The 21,590-nt window shown below is 39.9% G+C and overlaps 1 protein-coding gene across 1 annotated transcript in view; it reads right to left on the reverse strand.

Annotated features, from left to right (window-relative positions):
* ibtk (inhibitor of Bruton agammaglobulinemia tyrosine kinase) overlaps window positions 1-21,590 on the reverse strand; it is a 115,940-nt gene that overhangs the window by 66,424 nt on the left and 27,926 nt on the right. The window contains exons 5-9 of the mRNA XM_072553432.1: window positions 20,721-20,831; window positions 16,828-16,998; window positions 14,154-14,271; window positions 13,207-13,387; window positions 11,354-11,477 (exon numbers count right to left, since the gene is read on the reverse strand). Of these exons, the coding sequence (XP_072409533.1) occupies window positions 11,354-11,477; window positions 13,207-13,387; window positions 14,154-14,271; window positions 16,828-16,998; window positions 20,721-20,831 (705 nt within the window). The remainder of the gene's footprint in view (window positions 1-11,353; window positions 11,478-13,206; window positions 13,388-14,153; window positions 14,272-16,827; window positions 16,999-20,720; window positions 20,832-21,590) is intronic.

Here is a 21,590-nt window from a genome sequence, read left to right on the forward strand (position 1 = left end):
GAACGAACATAAGCCCAGTTAAATTGTGGCCAGAAACCATTAACAGTCATCAGGACTATTTCACCTTTTATACATAGAACATCTCCTGGCCAGGATGCAAGCAGGAAAATTCAATCATGGTGTCAAAACACACATGGAAGTAGTTTGTTCTGTTGTATTCAATTCAACTCTGCAAAGCAAACCAGTCCTATTCCCCCACTCTATCCCCACAGCACTGCAAGCTTAATTCCCTCTGTAGCCCATTTGACTTTCTTTCGAAATCGCTGGTTGTATCTGTCTATCATTCTATCATCCACATAGGCAGGAAGTTCCAGATCATTTAACAGAATCACAATGGTTAACAGCATAGAAACAGACTCACCCCTCGCAATACCTGGAAACTTCTAAACTGCTCCCAGTAGCATTTCAAAATATCTATCTTGTTTCTACACCCTAACCAAATAAATTCTGTCCTTGTCCCAAAAAGGATTCACCACCCCTTATTACTTCTCATTGTTGGAAACATTTTGTATCCTGAAACATTAGAGTGCCCTACCCTCAACATTTTTAAGCCACATTTTCATTATAGCCACATCATTCTCCCACACAGGTATGCATGCTTGTAAACCAGCCAGCTGGAGAGAATCCCACAATATATACTGCACTCAAGTCAATCCCAATTTCTATTCATCTTCTATGCATAGAAAAATCAGGTAGGTCCCTTTACGTAATTCATTTTGGTCAGTGTTGTTCTTGCCATCTCCAAGCTCCAACATCGACCTAATGCCTCCCCAAAGGAATTTCATTAAAAAAAAGCTAAAACTAAATGTACAAGTACGATGAAGGAGACCAACATAGCTGATTGAGAAAAAGGGACTGAAAAACAAATTATTCCATGCATAAATAACTGGGTGCATGGCCACCCTTGTGGGAGGCCTGTGCAAGAGTATGGAGTCAGGAGATCAGTGTTTGAGATTGGATTGGGGTGATGGGATGGAAGGAGGAAGTGGTGAATAAAAAAAGGTTAGAGACCAGAAAGGACAAACTCAGATCTAAAACAGGAGGAGTGTGAACATTTTAAATTAAAGTGAACCTGGAACGCTGGAAGCCAATGCAGACAGGCAATGTAACTAGCAAACTTAATTTGATACTTAGTGTGCAAGCAATCCCAACTTGAAGCTAACACACAATTTCTAAAGTGATGGTTCAACATGATCTCCTATAATACCTATTGAAGCAGAGTTACTCTTCTGCATTAATAGGGATCATGGAGCGAAAAACCTCTTGGATCATGCGCATAAAGCTTGTGGTGGTATATAATTCTGTTGCGAATGGCAGAGTCTTCTACATCTGTCCTCAGTTTGTCTCACATTAGGGAAAAGAATGGTGCTTTCAATACAGATGAAAATTTGTCTTCAGAAAAACCAAGATTTGATTTGCAGCAATCTACCGTGAACAGGTATCTTCAACAGTTAGTTGTTGAGAAAGTAGTTGTGAATGGTAATCTTGATGTTGATTACCATTTGATGGGAGCCAAATCTGGCAATTAGGTACTTTAGGACTTAGTAAGTGGGAAATGATGGGAAAGACATCATTCTAAAAAGGGTCTTGCACTGCAATGGTAGTGTTTCTACCTCTGGTCCTGTGGCCTGGGTTCAAGCCCCATCTGAACAGGTTGTTTCAAAATATCTCGGTGACATCACTTAGCAAGTGATGGTAGGGGCAAAATAATCCAAACCAGAATATATTCTATACTTCTGCTTCTCTCAAGATTAGCATTCCAACTGATGTTCAAGATGAAAAATATACCGATTTAATCAAATAATGGAGAGCAATAGGTCATGAGCAGCATGAAGTATCCTTTGCCTTGTTCAACCTAAAAGGTGTAGAAGTCAGTGGGGCCAAAAGGTGATGACGATAACTTGCCAATTTATTACAAGAGAACATCAATGCTAATCTTTGATATGTTTATGTAATCAGAATTTTCCTTCATCCATTTGCATACACATTTGGCAGGTGCTCCAGACCAGAGTTTACTACAACTATTTCCCCATTCTTTTGGGTCTTTTTAACCTCAATTATGCTCTCCTCTTGTAATTTTGCCTTTGTAACTCAGTCCTTCTCCTTTTAAAATTTCTCCATGCCTGGGACTCAGTAATTACAAATACCTCCTCAAGTCTTCATTATTCCTAGATATTCCTACTGACCTGTGTTCATGGTCTTGATTTCACTTTGATAAGCCACAGCTTCCCTCAGTATCACTGTTTGTGCCAAAGAGCCACTGAGGCACAGCACATCCAATTGCCTTATTCTACACTCCTGTTGATCTTTCCAAGCCTGCTCAGGGCAACCTTGTCAAATTCCTTCCTGTCACATTTACCCCTTCCACCTTTATACATAAACTCTCTATTCCTGGAGTCTCAATCAAAGGCAGAGCTATCATGTTACTTTCTTGTATCTATCAGCAGTTACACCTCCTCCCACAAGTCAATTGCAAAGGAACTTCCAAGTTCTGAGATCTCTCACCTTTGGCCATCTATTCACCTCAATTTAGTCAAGAATCTCTTGTCACAGCCCAGTTGGCTGAAGGGTCCATTTCCATACTGTTCATCCTTATAAATCCTTAATATTCATTTAATACAAAGGAACCTCAATTATCTGAAGGACATGGGCAGGGAGTATTTTGTTCAGTTAATTGAATGCCTGATAACATTGTTTAGCCAAGCAACAAGATCTTGCGATCTTGCCGGATAATCTGATATTCGGATAATTGAATGACGGATAATCAAGGTTCCTCTGTATCTTAAACAAAAATCAAGAAATTTCTGTTTTAATGGTAAGATGCTAAACAATGCTGAAGCCACCAGATGGCATCCAGTATAATCAATGCAAACTAAAATTTCAATGAACAAAGCTTGAAAATATATTTACATAGAACTGGCTAAGCCAAACTGCTGTCCCAAGAAATGCAGGCAATACACAAAGTTCTTTGCATTTCTCCTGAGAAAAATGTTCCCATCAATGCAAAAGACTTAATTCAAGTAAATGCAATTTAGTTCCCAAAAATGTACAATAAGCAAATGTGTTCCCGTTTGTGGTATGATGACAATCTCGATGGCCACAAGAGGGTGAACACGGCAGCAATATTCCAATTTCTGAAAGAACCTCTGCCTATATTCCACCCACTGCTCCTCATAGCAACACAACAGCCAACAGATTACAAAATTCAGAAGAGGGAGTAAATATTGGACATCAAACAGCACAGAAGAAAAAGAAAATTCCATTCATAATAGCTTTTGTTTTATTCATTTATGGGAGGTGGGTGTCGCTAACTGGACTGGCAATTATTGCCCATTCCTAATTGCTTCTGAGAAGTGATAGGGAGTTGCTTTCTTGAGGCACTCCAGTCCATTTGGTGTAGATATACCCATAGTGCTGTTAGGAATGGAGTTCCAGGCTTTTGATCCAGCAACACTGAAGGAACATGGACATACTTCCATGTCAGAATGGTGAATGGCTTTGAGAGGAACCTGCAGGTGGCCATGTTCCCATCTTTGTGCTGTCCTTGCCTTTCTAAATGGGAGCAGTCATGAGTTGGGAAGGTGCTGTTAAGAGTCCTTAGTGAACTTCTGCTTTCGTTTGTAAAAAGATTGAACTACCATTTTAGTGGCTGAAGTGTTCATCTGTACTAAGACCATTAAATGGTCCCCACAACTCTATGCTCTTCAATCCCAGATGTTCAGGACTGGATAAAACAAATCCTGAAACTTGAAATAAACCGTTCCTTCCAATTAATGTTACACCTGATGATTGACTTGAAATTCAAACTTTCAAATGTTTTCTTTCAATGCTTTGATTGACATGATCATTAAATTTCTCACATCTCTTTAACATAAACCACTTGTTAGCCACCACTACCACCTAATAGTCTCACACTATTTTTCAAAGATATTACATGCATGTCAGCAGCAAATAACATGCAACATTTAAAAACTTTCTCGTTCTGTACTAACAAGTGCTATTGTCTCCAAATCAGCCAATTAAATAATTTGAGCATTTGTAATCTTAAAGATGTGACAAATGCTCAGTCTCTTTTAATCCTTGGTCACAAAACTATGTATAAAGGAATTATTCCCTTTAAAAAAAAAGGTATTCATGTGATTTGTGGGGAAAAAAAACCAATCAGAACACAGGAATAACTTTGCAGATTAAGCTAAGTATTTTCATTAAAAATGTCACACTTAACTCCTTATATTCAGGCATGATTGTGTATTGGTACTTCAAATTGTCAAAGTATTTTGACTATTTCTCAAATATTTGCCCACTTACGATAATCAGTACACCAAACCAAATTTATATCTTTGTTTCAATATCATCTCTTCAGACCTATAGATAAAAGGAGTCACCAGTGGACTGAAAGGTTATCTCTTTCCCCACACCTGCTGCTAGACTTGCAGAGTTTCTCCAGCATTTGCTGTTTTTACTGAATTACTTTAGTTGTTCCATGGGTGACCCAAGCATGGCTACATTTATTTCCCACCATTATCTGCATTAAGATGCTGCTGAAGCCTCTGCAGCAATTGTATACATGACTGAATGGCCTGCTGAAAAAAGGACATTAGAACTAACTCGGTGGACTATATTATGGTCACACACATTAGGACAGGAGCAGGCCATTCAGCCCCTCATGTCTTATCTGCCATTCAATAAGATAATGGTTGATTTGATCATAATCTTAGATCTGCATTGCTGCCCACACCTGATAAAAAAAAAACTAAGGGGTGCAAGTTTAAGCAATCTACCTTTGCCTTAAAAATATTCAACGACTCTTCTTCCACACAAGGCGCGGCACAGTAGCTCACTGGTTAGCACTGCTGCCTCACAGCACCAGGGACCCAGGTTCAATTCCTGCATTGGGTGACTGTGCGGAGTTTGCATGCTGTCACATCTGTGTGGGTTGCCTCCGGGTACTCCAGTTTCCTCCCACAATCCAAAGATGTGCTGGTCAGGTGAATTGGCCATGCTAAATTGCCCATATTGTTAGGCGTGTTTGTCAGGGGTAAATATAGGGGAGGGGAATGGGTCTGGATGGGTTACTTTTCGGATGGTCAGTGTGGACTTGTTGGGCCGAAGGGCCTGTTTTCATACTGTAGGGAATTTAATCTAAATGCAAAACCTCAGGAGCCTCAGAAAAAAAAAGTTTCCCCTCGTCAGTTTTAAATGGGTGACTATTTACTTTTAAACAGTGATATCTAATTCTAGATTCTCCCATAAGAGGAAACGTTCTGCTCATATAACTGATCAAAACCTCTCCAGATCTTTTATGTTACAATCAAATCACTTCTTGCTCCTGTAAACTCCAGTGAATACAAGAGGTTGGACATGTTTGGCTTATCAACCACCCATATTATCCTAGCAAACCTACCTTGAATTGCCCCCAATATATCTATATCCTTCAAAAAAGGTGACTGATATTATGTTACTGCAAATGCCATCTCACACCAGTGCCATATATAACCAAAGCACAACTTCCTTAGTTTTGTACTTAATTCCCCTCACAACAAATAACAGTCTCTTAACCTTCCCAATTAATCACTGTACCTGCATACAATCTGTTGCAATTCACCCACGAGGATACCCAGATCCATCTGTACCTGACAGCTGTACAATCCCACACCATCATAAAAAAAATTTTGTTTTTATTCATCCTGCCAAAATGGGCCATTTCACATTTTCTCACATAATACTATTTGGCCACAGGTTTGCCCACTGACTTAACCTATCTATAAGCATTTTGTAGCCTCCCTGTACATACAAAATTTTTCATTTGTTTCTTTCTCCCCCTCAAATATTTCCTCCCGAGATGCATCCAATCTTCTGGCATGCAATTCTTTGCACAAATTATATGCCTGTTTTTGTTAGCTTGCATCTACATTTAATATTTCTTGTTAACCACAGATGGTGGGTCTAGCCCTTAGCATTTCTTTTTGGAATATACTTGCTCTCAAATATGTGCAGAATTTGTGTCACTAAACTTCTCTTGATCTAGCCTCTAACCTATTAGTTAGAAAAATTCTTTGAAATGAGGGCATCGCTGGCTGGGCCAACATTTATTGCCCATTCCTAGTTGGTAACCAACTACCTTCTCTAACCACTGCAGCCCAAAATAATGCTAGGGAGGGGGTTCCAGTACTTTGACACAGCAACAGTGAAGGAACAGTGTATGCCATATCAAGGAGGCAACAGGTGCCAGTGTTCCCTTGTATCTGCTGCTTCTAGATGTCAGTGGGCATGGGTTAAAGGTGCCATCTAAGAAGGCTTCATGAATTTCTGCAGTGCATCTTCTAAATGATACAAACTGCTGCCATTACACACAATCGGTACAGAAGAACATGAATGGTTCTGGATGTAATGCCAAGCAGGCTGCTTTGTCCAAGATTTTCAAATGTTGTTGGCAAGAAGGGGGTATTCCATCAGATTCTTGACTTGCGTCTTGTAAATTGTGTACTGGTTTTGGAAGTCAGAAGATAATTTAATCACAGTAGGATGCTGAGCCTCTGACTTACTCTTGCAGCCATAGTATTTAAGTAGTGTATCCCTAAAGGATTACTATTTACCAGAAACCTAAGATGTTGATCATGACAGAGTAATGGTAATGCCACTGAATGTCAAGGGGCAATAGTCAGATTCTCTCTTGGACAGTTGTAGCCTGACCCACTTGCCACTTTTCAGCATAAATCTGCATATTGCCTAGATATTGCTGCATTTAGACAGACTGTTTCAGTACCTAAGGAATTGTGAGTAGTGCTGAACGTTGTGCCATCATTAGGGAAATATCTCAACTTCTGATCTTATGATGGAGGAAAGGTCATTGATAAAGCAGCTAAAATGGTTTTGAGACAGGTAAGGACAGTACCCAGAGGAACTCCTGCAGAGAGGTCAGGGAGCTGGGATGACTGACCTCAAAAGTAACCATTTTCCTCTATGGCAGTTCTGACTCCAGAGTTTTCCCCAATTCCCACTGGTTAGTTTTGGTGGGTTTATTGATATCGCACATGATCTAATATAGCCTTGACATCAAGTACTGTCACTCTCCCCTCCGCTCTGAAATTCAGCCAATTTACTTATGATAGCTGTGTGTTCAGGCCCTCAATTTAAAAATTGACAAATATAGTTTCAGACCAACTTCTCCCTCCCTCAAACTAATCCAAACCAGAATATATTCTATACTTCTGCTTCTCTCAAGATTAGCTTTCCAACTGATGTTCAAGATGAAAAATATACTGATTTAATCAAATAATGAAGAGCAAAATTCAGTCAGTCAGTCATTCATTCCAAATTAGCTGTTACAAAGGATCATTAATCTGATATTGTTGTAATGAGATGGAATTACAGTCTGGTCTGATGTACTCAGAAGTACTGTTGTGAGAAACTAGCCAGGAACTCTCCAAAATAAAACTGAAGAATTGCAGATACTGAAAATCAGAAACAATAAACAGAAATTGCTGAAAAGAAAACTCAGCAGGCCAGTGGCATCTGTTGAGAGAAAGCAGAGTTAACATTCTTCAGAAGGGTTACTAGTCACTGGACCAGAAACATTAACTCTGCTTTCTCTTCACATCAGAGTTCTCCCAACAATTCCTGCTTTGTTCCAGAAACTCTTCACCTAGGCGACCTTTGCCTTGCTGACATTTCCAGTTTATATGTAGATTAAGATCTCCCCATCTTTATCGGCATGCCTTTCTGACAAGCTCATTATTTTTTCCTTCATGTTTCACCTAATCATGTAATTACTATTAGAGATATGTATGCCACTTTGTTTTTATTTCAAAGTTACTTATCAAAGAGCTGAAGAAACTCAGCAGGTCTGGCAGCACATTTGGAGAGAGAAACAGAGTTAATGTTTGAAGTCCCATGATTCTTCTTCAGAACAGACAAGTCCTGGAAATTGATGGTACATGCATGTTGACAAAGTGGGAGATGGAAGAACAGAAGAGATGGCAAGAGTTCTAGTCATAGTTTAAAAAAAAAAGAGATTGATGCCTACAGTGAGCCAATCATTGGGGGAGTAGGGTGATGGGAAGGGAGATTATTTGAAATTGGAGTACTCAAATGTGGAGCCCTTCAAGCTGTTGGATGCCCAGACGGAAGATAAAGTGCTATTCCTCCAATTCGCAGAGTGGTTCGTTGTGACAATGGAGGAGGCCAAGGATGGTCATGTCGGAAAGGGAGTGGGAAAGGAAATTAAAATGGGCAGTGACTGGGAGGTCCAAACGGCCCCTTCGGGCCTGGTTGTGATGCTTGGCTAACCAATCCCTAAGTTTAAGTTTGGTCACCCCAATGTAAAGACCACATGAGAAGCACCTGATGCAGTAAACTAGGTTGGAAGAGAAGGAGGTGAACTTCTGTCTTACCTGGAAGGACTGTTTGGGGGCCGTGGATGGAGAGGAGCGGTGTATCAGCAGGTTTTACATCTTTTTAGTTTCAGAGGAATGTACCTGGAGGTCTGGGGGAGGGGGAATGGTGCAAACTAAGGACTGTCAAAGGGAACAGTCCTTGTGGAAGGTAGTCAGGAGTGGAGAGGGGAAGATGGATGGGGTCTAGTTGGAGTTGGTGGAAGTGTTTGAGAATGATGCGTTGGATGTGGCGACTGGTGGAGTGGTAGGTGAGGACAAGAGGAACTCTGCCTTTATTACATTTGGAGGGGAGTTTTAAGCTGTGGAAAAGAGAACGAAGGTGGTGCAGTGGAAGGTGGTCTGGATGACAGAGGAAGAAAGAGCACATTGTTCGAAATAGGTAGACATCTGGGATGCTCACGAGTGGAATGTCTCCTCATTCGAGCAGATGCAGCGGAGGCAGAGGCATTGGGAGAATGGGATGAAAGTTCTTGCTGGATACTAAGTGGGAGGTGTAGTCCAGGCAGTTATGAGTGTCTGTGGGTTTGTAGTAGACATCCGTCTGGAGACGGACTCCTGGGATGGTATGAGATAGTCTGCTCAACCTTCTTTATATTCCCTCCATATTAAGAACTTCTTCCCGCAAAAGGATATCAAAACTGCGCACATTACTCCAGGTGTGATCTTAAATGTCCTGTACAATTGCAAAAGAACAAAAAACCCACAAAAACATACCTGCTCCTGCACTCCAGTCATCTCACTACGAAGGCCAAAATACCATTTGCTGCTTTTACTGTCTGCTGCCCCTGCATTCTTACTTTCAGCAGCTGGCGCACAAAGACACCTATGTCTCATTGCACTTTCCCAACCTATTGCCAGATTATAATCTGCTTGCTTATTTACGATATTAAAGTGGATACCCTCACATTTATTCATCCGCATTTGCTGTATCTGCACATGAACATGAGAACAAAGGGGGTATGTAACTACCTGCCTTTATTATTTTTCATTTCTAACCAAATGGCTCGCACATCTTGATTTACTCAACCTGCATCATCCCTTTCTATTGTACGAATATCAAAATTAGCAAACAGATCCAACCCTGTACATTTGCAGAACTTCCTCTTATTACTAAATACCTTATATCCTTCAGGATTCAAGCAACAATCCATTTCATCCTGCAGCCATGTCTCTATAATGGCTACCAGATCATACTTATGAATTTCTATTTGCACTCTCAGTTGACATGGTTTGAGATCATATGCTGACATACAGTGCTTTTAATTTTACTCTTGGTAAATTCTAGTCTTCTCGGTTGATTTGCTCTTAGATTCATGCCCTATATTCATCCACGGCAATCGTAGTGACAGGTCACAGACTGTTTGCTATTCCCTATATTAATATAATTCTCTTTGGTTCTGATTCTACTAATTTACGACCCCTTACAAATTTGATCCCTCACCCCTACTAATTAATTTAAAATTGTCTGTACATCCCTATTTATGCAGTCAACAAGAACGGTCCCAGCACATTCAGGCTGAGGCCATCCAGTCAGTGCAATTCCCACTTTTCTCAGAGTGCCACAAACCAGAATTCACTATCCCACACCAATCTTTGAGCCTCAGATTCGTCTCTCCAATCTGATTTGCCCCAAGCCTAATGTATATGCCTTAGGTTATATCCTGGAGGTTACCACCTTTTGAGGTTCGGGTTGTTTACCTGACACCGAGCTCCTCATCCCAATGATATAGAACCTCCTCCGGAGTTGCCTACACAGTTGGTACCGATACAGACCACAAAGGCCAGATCCTCCCCATCGCATTGCAAGTTCTCTCCAACTCTGATGGTGTACTGAATCTTGACACCAGCTGGCAACATAGCCATCTGGACACAGTCTTTGTCAAGTGCCCTCTCCATACTGTCCCACGTACCACGCATTACTCCTTCGTCACCACGCCTGAACAGCTGCCTGTATGCAGTGCCACAGTCAATTAGCTCATCTCAGCATTCTCTCTTTCTCTCACCATTTCAAATATCCCTCATTTGTCTGAGTCTGTCTGTGGAATTTTAAGCATTCTTGTTTCTTCTGCAGCTTGTTGCATGTTGGCGGGTTTCTGAGCCATATAGGAATATGGGTAGAAATAGAATCGTGCACAGTGCACACAATCTCATCCAAACAAGATGAAAACATTTCAAAATTGTTGAACAATTGCAAAAGAAAGACACCTGCCTTCTGAGTTATCCTAGCTCCCACACTCGCAATTACACTCTCCTGTCCCTGAACGCTGACCAAATCAGATGTCACCATCTTCAGAGGTGTAACGGTTTCCAGATAAAAAAGAATCCAGGCAACCAACACCATCCCTGAAGTTGCAGCACCTGTAGTTCACCCTCCAGCTCAGGCTCTGAGCTGAAACCGTTGGGAACGTCAAACATTACATATGGATCCAAATAGGTAAGACTTCCTTCCCTGAAATGAATTAGTATTGCAGTTGGCTTTTACAAAAGATCAGCTATACCTGCACAAGGAAAAACATTTATCTTGTTTATTATTGATATTATAAACATGTGGCAATAAATAAATTCTTTCAGCTGTGAGGTTGCTATCAACTTATTTTTAAATGAAGAAAGGATATAAAGCTGAATAACAAAGCAAAGGTTTTTTTGTTCTCTGAAGGACATTCCTCCCCACCCCTGCTTGTCTTCTAGCCCACCAGAAGACACTTCCTGGAGCTGAAAAGAACGAACAGAATCACGTTACTTCACGGTAACAGCTTATGTCATCTTTAGATGCAGCTACCGGGAGTGAAAAACACATTTTCCCAATACTGTACCTAATGGTGCAACTAACTCCACTTAGCAACATACCATGCAGCTTCAAATACTACATTAAATCTCTGCACTGCTGATCCCGAGTGCACGTGGGATGCATAACATTAAGAGACAGAGGGAGAAGGAAAATGCACGCCTTCACTTACTGTGCCAGATTCATCAAGGCCAAGTATGCAAACTTTTTCACCACCTCCCTCGTTAAGTACTTGAGGATCAACTTTATGATCCAGGTGTCCACCAGTAACAAGAATTTTCTTCAAGTTTAACTGCCTGCACACCCAAGAAAATAATTAAATTCAGCACCTCCTGGAAAGATAAATTATCATACATACAAAAAAAAAGTTAGCAATAACAAAGAACATCCAGGATATGGCAAAGAACATTAGAAGGCATTAGATTCCAAAACTCTACCAAACTTTCAACTGGATATAATCTAAACGTGCTTCGAGATTGCACCTGCACTCCTGAATGAGAGAGAAATGTCTGGAACAGCCTTTTATATAAATTTTAATGTCAGCTTTAATTTCTTTTTCTCAGTAACTTAGTTAAACTTCTCGGCTAACTTGTTTATTTTAATCATATTCTGGATTTATTCTCCAGCCCACCTGAGATTTTGCATACTTAAGGGACTCTTTCTCTCTAAACAATATAAACTAAAATTTAAACTTTTTCTCATGAGTCACAACATAAATAAGATGCACAGAATCTAGGTGCCCCCAGATTCTTGCAAAAGGTTAGCATGCAAATATAGCATATAATTAGGAAGCTAATAAAATTTTATTTACTGCAAGGGAAATTGTAAGTAAGACGATTATAGTCCAATTATGAGCACTGGTGAGACCATATCTGGAGTATTGTACTACTAACATTAGTACTGTACTATTAGTACTATTGGTTGACTTATTTAAGAACGAATGGAAATGCACTGGAAATAGTTCAGAGCAGATTTAGTAGACAAATACCTAGAATGTGTAAGTTGTCTTATGAGGAAAGGTCAGACAAGCTATGCTTATATCGACTGAAGTTGAAAAAAGTGCAATAGGTACCTTGATTAAAACATGTTAAGAACCCTCTGGGTCTGACAGGATGTATATGGTAAGAATGTCTCTCCTGATAAGAGAATGTTGAACTAGGGGTAACTGGTTAGATTAGATTCCCTGCAATGTGGAAACCAGTCCTTCGGCCCAACAAATCTACACCGACCCTCTGAAGAGCAACTCATCCAGACCCATTCCCCTACATTTACCCCTGACTAATGCACCTGACACTCTGGGCAATTTAGCTTAGCCAATTCACCTAACCTGCACACCTTTGGATTGTGGGAGGAAACCCACGCAGACACAGGGAGATTTTGCAAACTCCACACAGACAGTCACCAGAGGCCAGAATTGAACCCAGGTCCTTGGTGCAGTGAGGCAGCAGTGCTAACCACTGAGCCACCGTGCCGCCAAATTAAAAATATGGGGTTAGTCATTTAAGACAGGAGATGAGAATTTTTTTCTCAAATAGTTGCTTCTCTTTGAAGCTCTTCTTCAAACAACAAAAATGGTGGAAGCAAAGTCCTTGAATAGTTTAAAGGCAGAAAAAGTCAAATTCTTGATTATCTTCTCATCAACCCTGTCATGCCACCACTGAATCCTCCAAGTTTCACTAAGATTTATTCTCACTCTTTTAGGCCCAATATACTCAAATCTTCTTTCCTCTTAAGACAAATCACTCATCTCAGGAATCAACAAAATCAAAGCAGCCATTCATAAAATGCAAGCCCCTGAACAAATGTGCCAGCCCTTGTGGGGAGCTTTGAATAAAACATTTAAGTTCAGAATATCACCAGGCACTACCAAGAATTGAATATATTAAATGTCCAAGCTTAATTTTTCACTCTGTGCATTGGCAACAGAGATGCTATCAGAAACCGTGTCTTACAAATTCAGGTGTATAGATCTCAACTGCAATTCTTGGAAAGAGCCCGAAACTTTAAATGAAGGAAAATAAATACCTGGAAGCAATTTTCTTGCATTGATAGCCTGTTAACAGATAAACATCTCCCTTTTCCGTAACACACACTGTGGCCCCATCACTTGCAGCTACGAGAGAGATCACTATGTCCTTATGATGCAAAGCCGATACTTGCCGAGGTGCAAGCACACATCGTTCCCCATTAGGATCCATTAAGTAACCTTAATAAATTATTCAGATAAATGGAAAATATTGGCATGCTGGACCACAGAATTCTCAAAGAACAGGATTTAACTTATGTAGCAGAATAATAATTAAATGTTGACATCCCAAAAAATTGTGAAGGGCAAACCAAATAGCCATGCATTGCAAGCAGCTACAAGTATTATTCATTTAAAGAGAATTTACAAATATAGTACAATCACCTTAAAATACTTTTTAATCACAACACAAGTTACTAAATAATGCTAAAAAAGTTGTCACTGAGAAGTCGAAAATTATACATGTACATAAATTGACTTTAAAGTTGCCCACATACATAATATTCATAAAGTGCTAAAAAGGACACAGATTAGAAACATAAAAGATAGTAGTGCAGCACAATGACAAAGGTCTAAATCCTACTCGTACTAGGAGAATAACATTCTCCTTCCTCCAACAGCTGCAAGAGTCTCAAGTAAACTCATTTAATCATACACTAAACAATTGCGGTATCATATAGATGCAAAGACAAACAGTATTCAAAGCTAAAATGTCACATTGTTCACTTTTAAAACTGACCCAAACATTATGGGTTTATCCTGTATTTAACTCAAGTTATAAAAGATGCTGGCAGTACTTTATTTTAAAAGAAAGTGAAGGAAAATTCAAAGTGAAAAAACTTTAAATACAGTAATTAATGTATACGGTCACAGCATTATACACATGCAGAGCTAACATAGCTAATTCACCGTTGCAAGCATTATGTAAACAACTTATACATCTTACCAAGCTGGCCACCATTCAGACCCATGGTATATACTGCTTCCCTTGTCCACAGAACAGTGTGAAACCTACCCACAGCAACTCCAATCACAGTTCTTCCTTTAAGGGTTTTGGACTGTACCTTCACAAATGGTTAAGAGATGTAGAGATTCACAAACATGAAAGTAAAAACACACAACATTCCCTTATGTATTATTTCAAACCAGCAGTTTCCATATATAGTTTTACAAAAATCCTTACTGTAATGGAAATTGTACTGGTACTCAAATACCAGTGGTGCAATGTTACTAAAAGCATATGCAATTAAGCGGAATACAAAATCAAGATCGCAATTTCTATAGTTCTAAGCCCTCTATAAAAGCACACAAAATTTTGCTCTATCTGTAAGTTTTGAAAAAGTTACAAGTTTCATAAAATATTGAGTTGAGTGGATCTGAAAACATTTTCAGGAATAGCTTTCAAAAGCAAGATTTTAAATTAAAGCACTTAATCCCGTAACAAAATTTAATCAAACTTCTTTGGATCTACAAATTAGAATTGCAATTTAAGATTATTTAATCTTACAATTAAAATACGATGCTCAGTAAGACACTAGGTATTTCCAGTTGAACCTTCAGCATTTAATGAAGTGACAGAAAATTGTTCAACTTTAACAGCTATAAAATTTCCTCTTTGACTCCTCCAAGAATCAAAATACAATCTTAGAACCTTGGAGTACTGAATAAGGCCATTCCATGCCAATTCCATTCAAATAAAGGATTGGAGAGATTACCATCATCTGCATTATTTTGCTTTTACTCAAAAAGAGCTGCCCAATTATTCCTACTTGCCTGCTTTTCCTCCTAAACCTTTCAATAAAGGCTCCTCTTATATGAGAGATTCTAGGACCAGAGGACATAATCTCAGAATAAGAGGGATCACACATTTAAAGAGAGGGGAGGAATTTCTTCTCTCAAAAGGATACAGTTTTTAAAAAAATGTACATTCAAGGATGAGATAGTCAGATTTTTAATCTACAGTAATTGATGAAAAGGCGAGAAAACGGAGTGAGGATTATCAGATCAGCCACAATCACAATGGGTTGAATGCCAAACTTCGACTCTGACATCTTACGGTCATTTTTACCTCTTAAAAAAGGACCAGGCTAAAAGGCTTTTGAAACTTCTAAAAATATAAAATCACAAAATTCAAGACCCACCCCATGACAAACAGTAGAACCTAAACAAACAAAACAGTCAGAAGTTCATACTCCATAAAGAGGATCGATGAGGGCAGAGCAGTAGATGTGATCTATATGGACTTCAGCAAGGCATTTGATAAGGTGACAGATTAGCAAGGTTAGATCTCATGGAATACAGGGAGAACTAGCCATTTGGGTACAGAACTGGCTCAAAGGTAGAAGACAGAGGGTGGTGGTGGACGAGGGTTGTTTTTCAGACCAGTGGAGTGCCACAAGGATCGGTGCTGGGTCCTCTATTTTTTGTCATTTACAGAAATGATTTGGATGAGAGTACAAGAGGTACAGTTAGTAAGTTTGCAGATGACACCAAAATTGGAGGTGTAGTGGACAGCGAAGAGGGTTACCTCAGATTACAACAGGATCTGGACCAGATGGGCCAATGGGCTGAGAAGTGGCAGATGGAGTTTAATTCAGATAAATACAAAGTGCTGCATTGTGGGAAAGCAAATCTTAGCAGGACTTGTACACTGCATGGCAAGGTCTTAGGGAGTGTTGCTGAACAAAGAGACCTTGGAGTGCAGGTTCATCGCTCCTTGAAAGTGGAGTTGCAGGTTGATAGGATAGTGAAGAAAATGTTTGGTATGCTTTCTCTTATTGGTCAGAATATCGAGTACAGGAGTTGGGAGGTCATGTTGCAGCTGTACAGGACATTGGTTAGGCCACTGTTGGAATACTGCGTGCAATTCTGGTCTCCTTCCTAGCGGAAAGATGTTGTGAAACTTGAAAGGGTTCAGAAAAGATTTACAAGGATGTTGCCAGGGTTGAAGGATTTGAGCTGTAGGGAGAGGCTGAACAGGCTGGGGCTGTTTTCCCTGGAGCGTCAGAGGCTGAGGGGTGACCTTCTAGAGGTTTACAAATTATGAGGGGCATGGATAGGGTAAATAGGCAAAATCTTTTCCCTGGGGTCAGGAAGTCCAGAACTAGAGGGCATAGGTTTAGGGTGATGGGGAAAGATATAAAAGCGACCTAAGGAGCAACATTTTCACGTAGAGGATGGTACATACATGGAATGAGCTGCCAGAGGAAGTGGTGGAGGCTGGTACAATTGCAACATTTAAGAGGCATTTGGATGGGTATATGAATAGGAAGGGTTTAGAGGGATATGAGCCGGGTGCTGGCAGTTGGGTCTAGATTGGGTTGGGATATCTGGTCGGCATGGACGGGTTGGACCGAAGGTCCGTTTCCATGCTGTACATCTCTTTGACTCTAAGAATTTGAAATTTTCCATAATTTTGTTCAGCCTCAACTCTTAAGAAAGATGCTCATAGTAAAAAATTGTTATTTTATATTCATTTTATTTTGAAAACATTGCGGATAATGACCCTAAAAATTTCAAGTTTGCATTAAATGGTTTAAATAAACTGACTCTTTAAAGAACATCAATGGCCCATTGTTAGGCAGGCATCCCAAAAAACAAAAACAATTGCCCATACGTACCTGCCTTGGTATACTACTGTTGACTGGTGGAGGTACAATGCCCAACTGATAATAAGTGTTCAGTCCAAAAGCATAAACAGATCCATCTTCTGTCAAAACAACTGTATGGTCCTTTGCAGCTGCCACCTGAGAACAACGATGGCTTGCTAAACTTTCCACCAGTCGAGGAACCTAAATAAGACAGTAAAAACATTATACAGTAAATGTGCCGTACAATCAAAATGTCTCATTTGAAATCTTTACACAACTTGCCCAGCAATATCTTGCCAGGAGGTAATGGTGGGCCACATTGTCTTTTTCATGGCATCTCAAAATTTATCTAAATCAAGAGTTCCAAATGTTTACAACCCTCTAAGTAAAGATATTTCTCCATATTTCAAGCCTAAGTGGCATTCTCCATCAGTTTTAAATTGTGCTCCTTAGTTCTAGACTTCTCAACAAGGGGAACATCATACCCTACCTATCCTGTTTAAGCATTTTGCAAATTTCAATTTTGGAAATTTTAAATGAAAGAAAAAGCCATGCATGGTTTGGATTTGCTTTGAAATTAACATGATTGTGTTGCAGGAGAGGTCAAGCCTCACTAACTTGATAGAGTTTTTGAGGAGGTGACAAAGATGATTAAGGAGGGAAAAGTAGTTGATGTTACATGGACTTCAGTAAAGCCATTGACAAGGGCCCTCATGGCAGACTGGTACAAAAAGGTGGAGTCACATGATATCAGGTGTGAGCTGGCAGGATGGATAAAGAACTGACTCAGTCATAGGACTCAGGGTAACAGTAGAAGGATGCTTTCAGAATGGAGAGTTGCGACTAGTGGTGATCAGTGCTGGAACTTCTGCTGTTTGTAATCTACATAAATCGTGTCTGGTCTAATTAGTAAGTTTGCGAACAAGGCAAAGATTGGGAGTGGAGGACGACTGTCAGAGGATACCACAGAGTATAGATCAGTGGGAGGCACGCGCAGAAGAATGATGGATTGAGTTTAATCTAGACAAATTCGAGGTGATGCATTTTCGAAGGTCACATACAGGTGGAAATTATGCAGTAAACAGGAATTTTAAACAAATGTGCAAGGGACATTTTTTACACGAGAGTCTGGAACACACTGCCAGAGCTGGTGGTGGAAGCAGACACAATAACAGCATTCAAGAGTCACCAGGATGAATATATGAATAGAAAGAGAATAGAGGGATATGAATCCTGTAAGTGAAGACAGTCTTAGTATGGAAGGACAAATGTGTTGGTACAGGCTTGGAGAGCTGAAGGCGGCTCCTATGTTGTATTTTCTTTCAGACACCACAAAAGGATTTAACCAAACACAATCTGTTGGTTCAAAGTTTCAAAAAGAAATTAATGCCAGAATTTCCTCCCCTAATCGAGATCCAGAGAGATTGTTGGGATGCTAACATCTGACCACGATGTCACATACTGACAAGCAGAGATCAGTAATCAGAACAAGAGCGGGAACTCTTGTCACCCCTACATTCCATTCAAAGAGAAAGTAGTGCCCTCAGGAGAGAAAATTGGCAAGACGCACACACACTTTCTATCAATAGCTCAAACTCGTTGGATGTCTATTCCAAAGACTCAAAAGAATTGTTCATTATAAGCTTGTGAACATTTGTGGGCAAATATGAAAATCATTGCTTTTAACTCATCCCAGAAAAGTTTTATAAAATATTATTCAAAGTCTTCAGGCAAAATCAAGCCTTCAGGTCAGGAGGCAGTAAAAAATAATGAGTAACTCAATCCTGGAATTCCCACTGTGGGATTTAGAAGTTGTGATGTGAACAGGTTTTTGTTGGCGGGGGGGGGTGCGCAGGGCAATCAATTAAATGACCAACCCATTCTGAGGATTTAAGTCAACCTTCTCAAAATATTGTAAGGTTATGTTCTTCCATTGACATTTTTTATTTTAAACAACTGCTGGCTAGATTTCCTGAGCATCAGTGTATCTGATTAGTCAAGGGAGGAGTAAAAATAACTGCCTTTACAACACAGCTTTGGAACAGGTGGTGGTGTTTCATTCCAGTTAATAAGGTGCCCCATGAAAGGTTATGGCAGAAAATAAAAGATCATTGTTATATCTCCCTAAACATTGAGTCAAAAATTGTGGTGCTGGAAAAGCACAGCAGGTCAGGTAGCATCAGAGAAGCAGGACAGTCGATGTTTCAGGTATAAGCCCTTATTCAGGGATGTTGACTCTCCCGCTCCCTTGATGCTGGCTGACCTGCTGTACTTTCCCAACACCATACTTTTCAACGGACTCTCTAGCATCTGTAGTCCTCATCTTCCTCCTAGATTTTTTTTTCTAGCTAATCAATAAAATATGTTAGACCTAAATTGGTCATTTTCTGGTTGGCAAGATGATATAGTTGTCTCAGGATCAGTGCTGTGATCACAACTCTTCACAATTTGTATGAATGATTTGAATGAACAGACAAGAGATCTGATTGCTTAAATCCTTTTTAAGAATGACATAAGTGTGTTGGAAACAGTTCAAAGACAGTTTACTAAACTAATACTTGGAATTAGCAGATTGTCTTATGAGGGAAGACTGGGCAGGGTCAGCTTGTAAACATTGAAGATAAGAGCAACAGATGCTTTGATTGGAATATATGAGATCCTGAAGGGCCTTGACAGGGTAAATGGACAGAGTACACAAGAACATAAGAAATATGGTTAGGAGTAGGACATTAGTTTTTGAGCTACCCCCACCATTCTATAAGACCATGGTTGCGATATCATAGGCATAAACTGCTCTTTTGTGCTAGCATTACTCTCAACTCATCAACATTTCAAAAAAATTATATACCTCCTCTTTAAGTACTTTGATTATAGCCTCTGTAATTCTCCAGGTTAAAGATTTCCAGAATTTTACTATTCTCAGATGGAATTCCTTCACATCTCAGTTTTTTAAGCAAACGTCCCCTTACTCACCTCCTGCAATCTACCATGACCAATGATCCTACCAGGATTTCCAGGAATCCTTTCAGTGGTGGACAGGCTCAAGTGTTCTGTTGATCCTGTGGGCAATACTGTCAGGAGCTCCCAATGCCAGTAAAAACCATAGGTGACAAACTTGTGACATGCAAATGCTGTCTCCTGGGTGTACTGACCAAGTTTTTGGCTCATGATAGAAAAAGTTCTTTTTGAAAAATGTAATTGATGGTGCAAAAGCACAACTTCCAGCAGGTTCACCTATGCAAAAGTCAGAATCTGCCATTCACTGTTCCAGAGAACACATTGATGGTTCTGCCATTCTTCAAGTTAAAAACACTGCCTGCTTTGCCTCTTTTTTTAAAAAAAAAGAAATAGATTTTTCCTATGCTAAAGAGTAGGGCTACTTGCAGGTGAGTAAACATGCTGTCTCATCACACCTCCCAGCATTTCACTCTCTTTCGGGGCAGGAATTTAAGTCCAGGTTGATGGAAGGGAAGTCAGTGCTGCATTTGCATCCTGCGGTTGGGTTTGCAGACTTTGAAATCTTTATGGTATCTTGGCTTGCCAGAATAGAAAGGCCAGAAAGTTAGAAAGTAGGTAATAATGCATTCTACCAGTCACTTCTTCCTTGATCAGAGAGGAATTGAATTTTCTTCAGCTCACAAAGGCTTAAAAAAAACCATGACTTTGTCAGCAACATCCCAAGCTTGACACTCTACTTGAGAAGGTCAAGCCTTGCTGCAGCAAAAGGAAATGTTCACTGCGGCCCACAGACAATAGGAGTTTGTTTCCTGGGCAGTCACCAGGGACCAGAGTGCAAAGGAAAACCTCAGTGAGCCATGCGATAATATTGTTCCATGATTTTTCAAAATCTCTTATTTACTTTCTTTAAAAAAAAGGCAAGCAAGCATGCATAAAGAAAAAAAATTAACAGAATTTCTACCTACAAGGTACGTTTGCTCATCTCCATGCCCAAGTCGACCTCCTTGGCCGTGGCCACAGGTATACACATGACCTTTTTGTGAAAGGAAAACTGAATGAAATTTGCAAAGCAGAACCTAAAAAATAAAAAAAGTCAAGCACTTTATTTAAATACAGGCTAACTACTTTATTCATTGCTCCCAATTATATACTTAAGTAATAGTTACCTTACATTTGTAAACATAGAAGACAGGAAAAGACCATTTGACTCGGAGTTTGCTCCACTATTCAATAGGATCATGGTTGATCAGTCAACTCAGTACCCTCTTCCTGCTTTCTCCCCTTGACTTTGGATCCTTTTAGAACCAAGAACTAGATCTAACTCCTCCTTGAAAACATTCAATATTTTGGCTTCACTGCTTTCTGTGACAGAATTCCACAGGCTCACCCTCTCTGGGTAAAGGAATGGCTTCCTCATCGGAGTCCCAAGTGGTCTACCCGGTAACCTTAAGCTGTGAGCTGTAAAGATTTCAGTCTCTTAAAGTAATATTAAAAAGCAATTTCCGTTTCCAAACATAAAAACAATACAATAGAATATAGAACAGGCCATCAGCCCACCATGTCTGCGTCACAATGCCATTCTAAACGAATTCCATCTGTTTTAGATAGTCTGTATCCCTCAGTTCTCTACCGGTTCAAGTTTGTTTAAATGACTCTAAAAGGTTGCTATCATATCTGCTTCTACCATCTCCCTGGCAGCTCATTCCAGGCACCTACCACCCTCTAATATATTCTTACACTTACCACTACTGCTGATGTAGGCGAACTGGTATGCAAATCACTTTTCTCTATCTTTCTAACCCATGTGTCCAGACTCTGTTCAAGTTTGGAAGATG

The sequence above is a fragment of the Chiloscyllium punctatum genome, chromosome 3 (genome assembly GCF_047496795.1).
Source record: "Chiloscyllium punctatum isolate Juve2018m chromosome 3, sChiPun1.3, whole genome shotgun sequence".
Classification (NCBI taxonomy): Eukaryota; Metazoa; Chordata; class Chondrichthyes; order Orectolobiformes; family Hemiscylliidae; genus Chiloscyllium; species Chiloscyllium punctatum.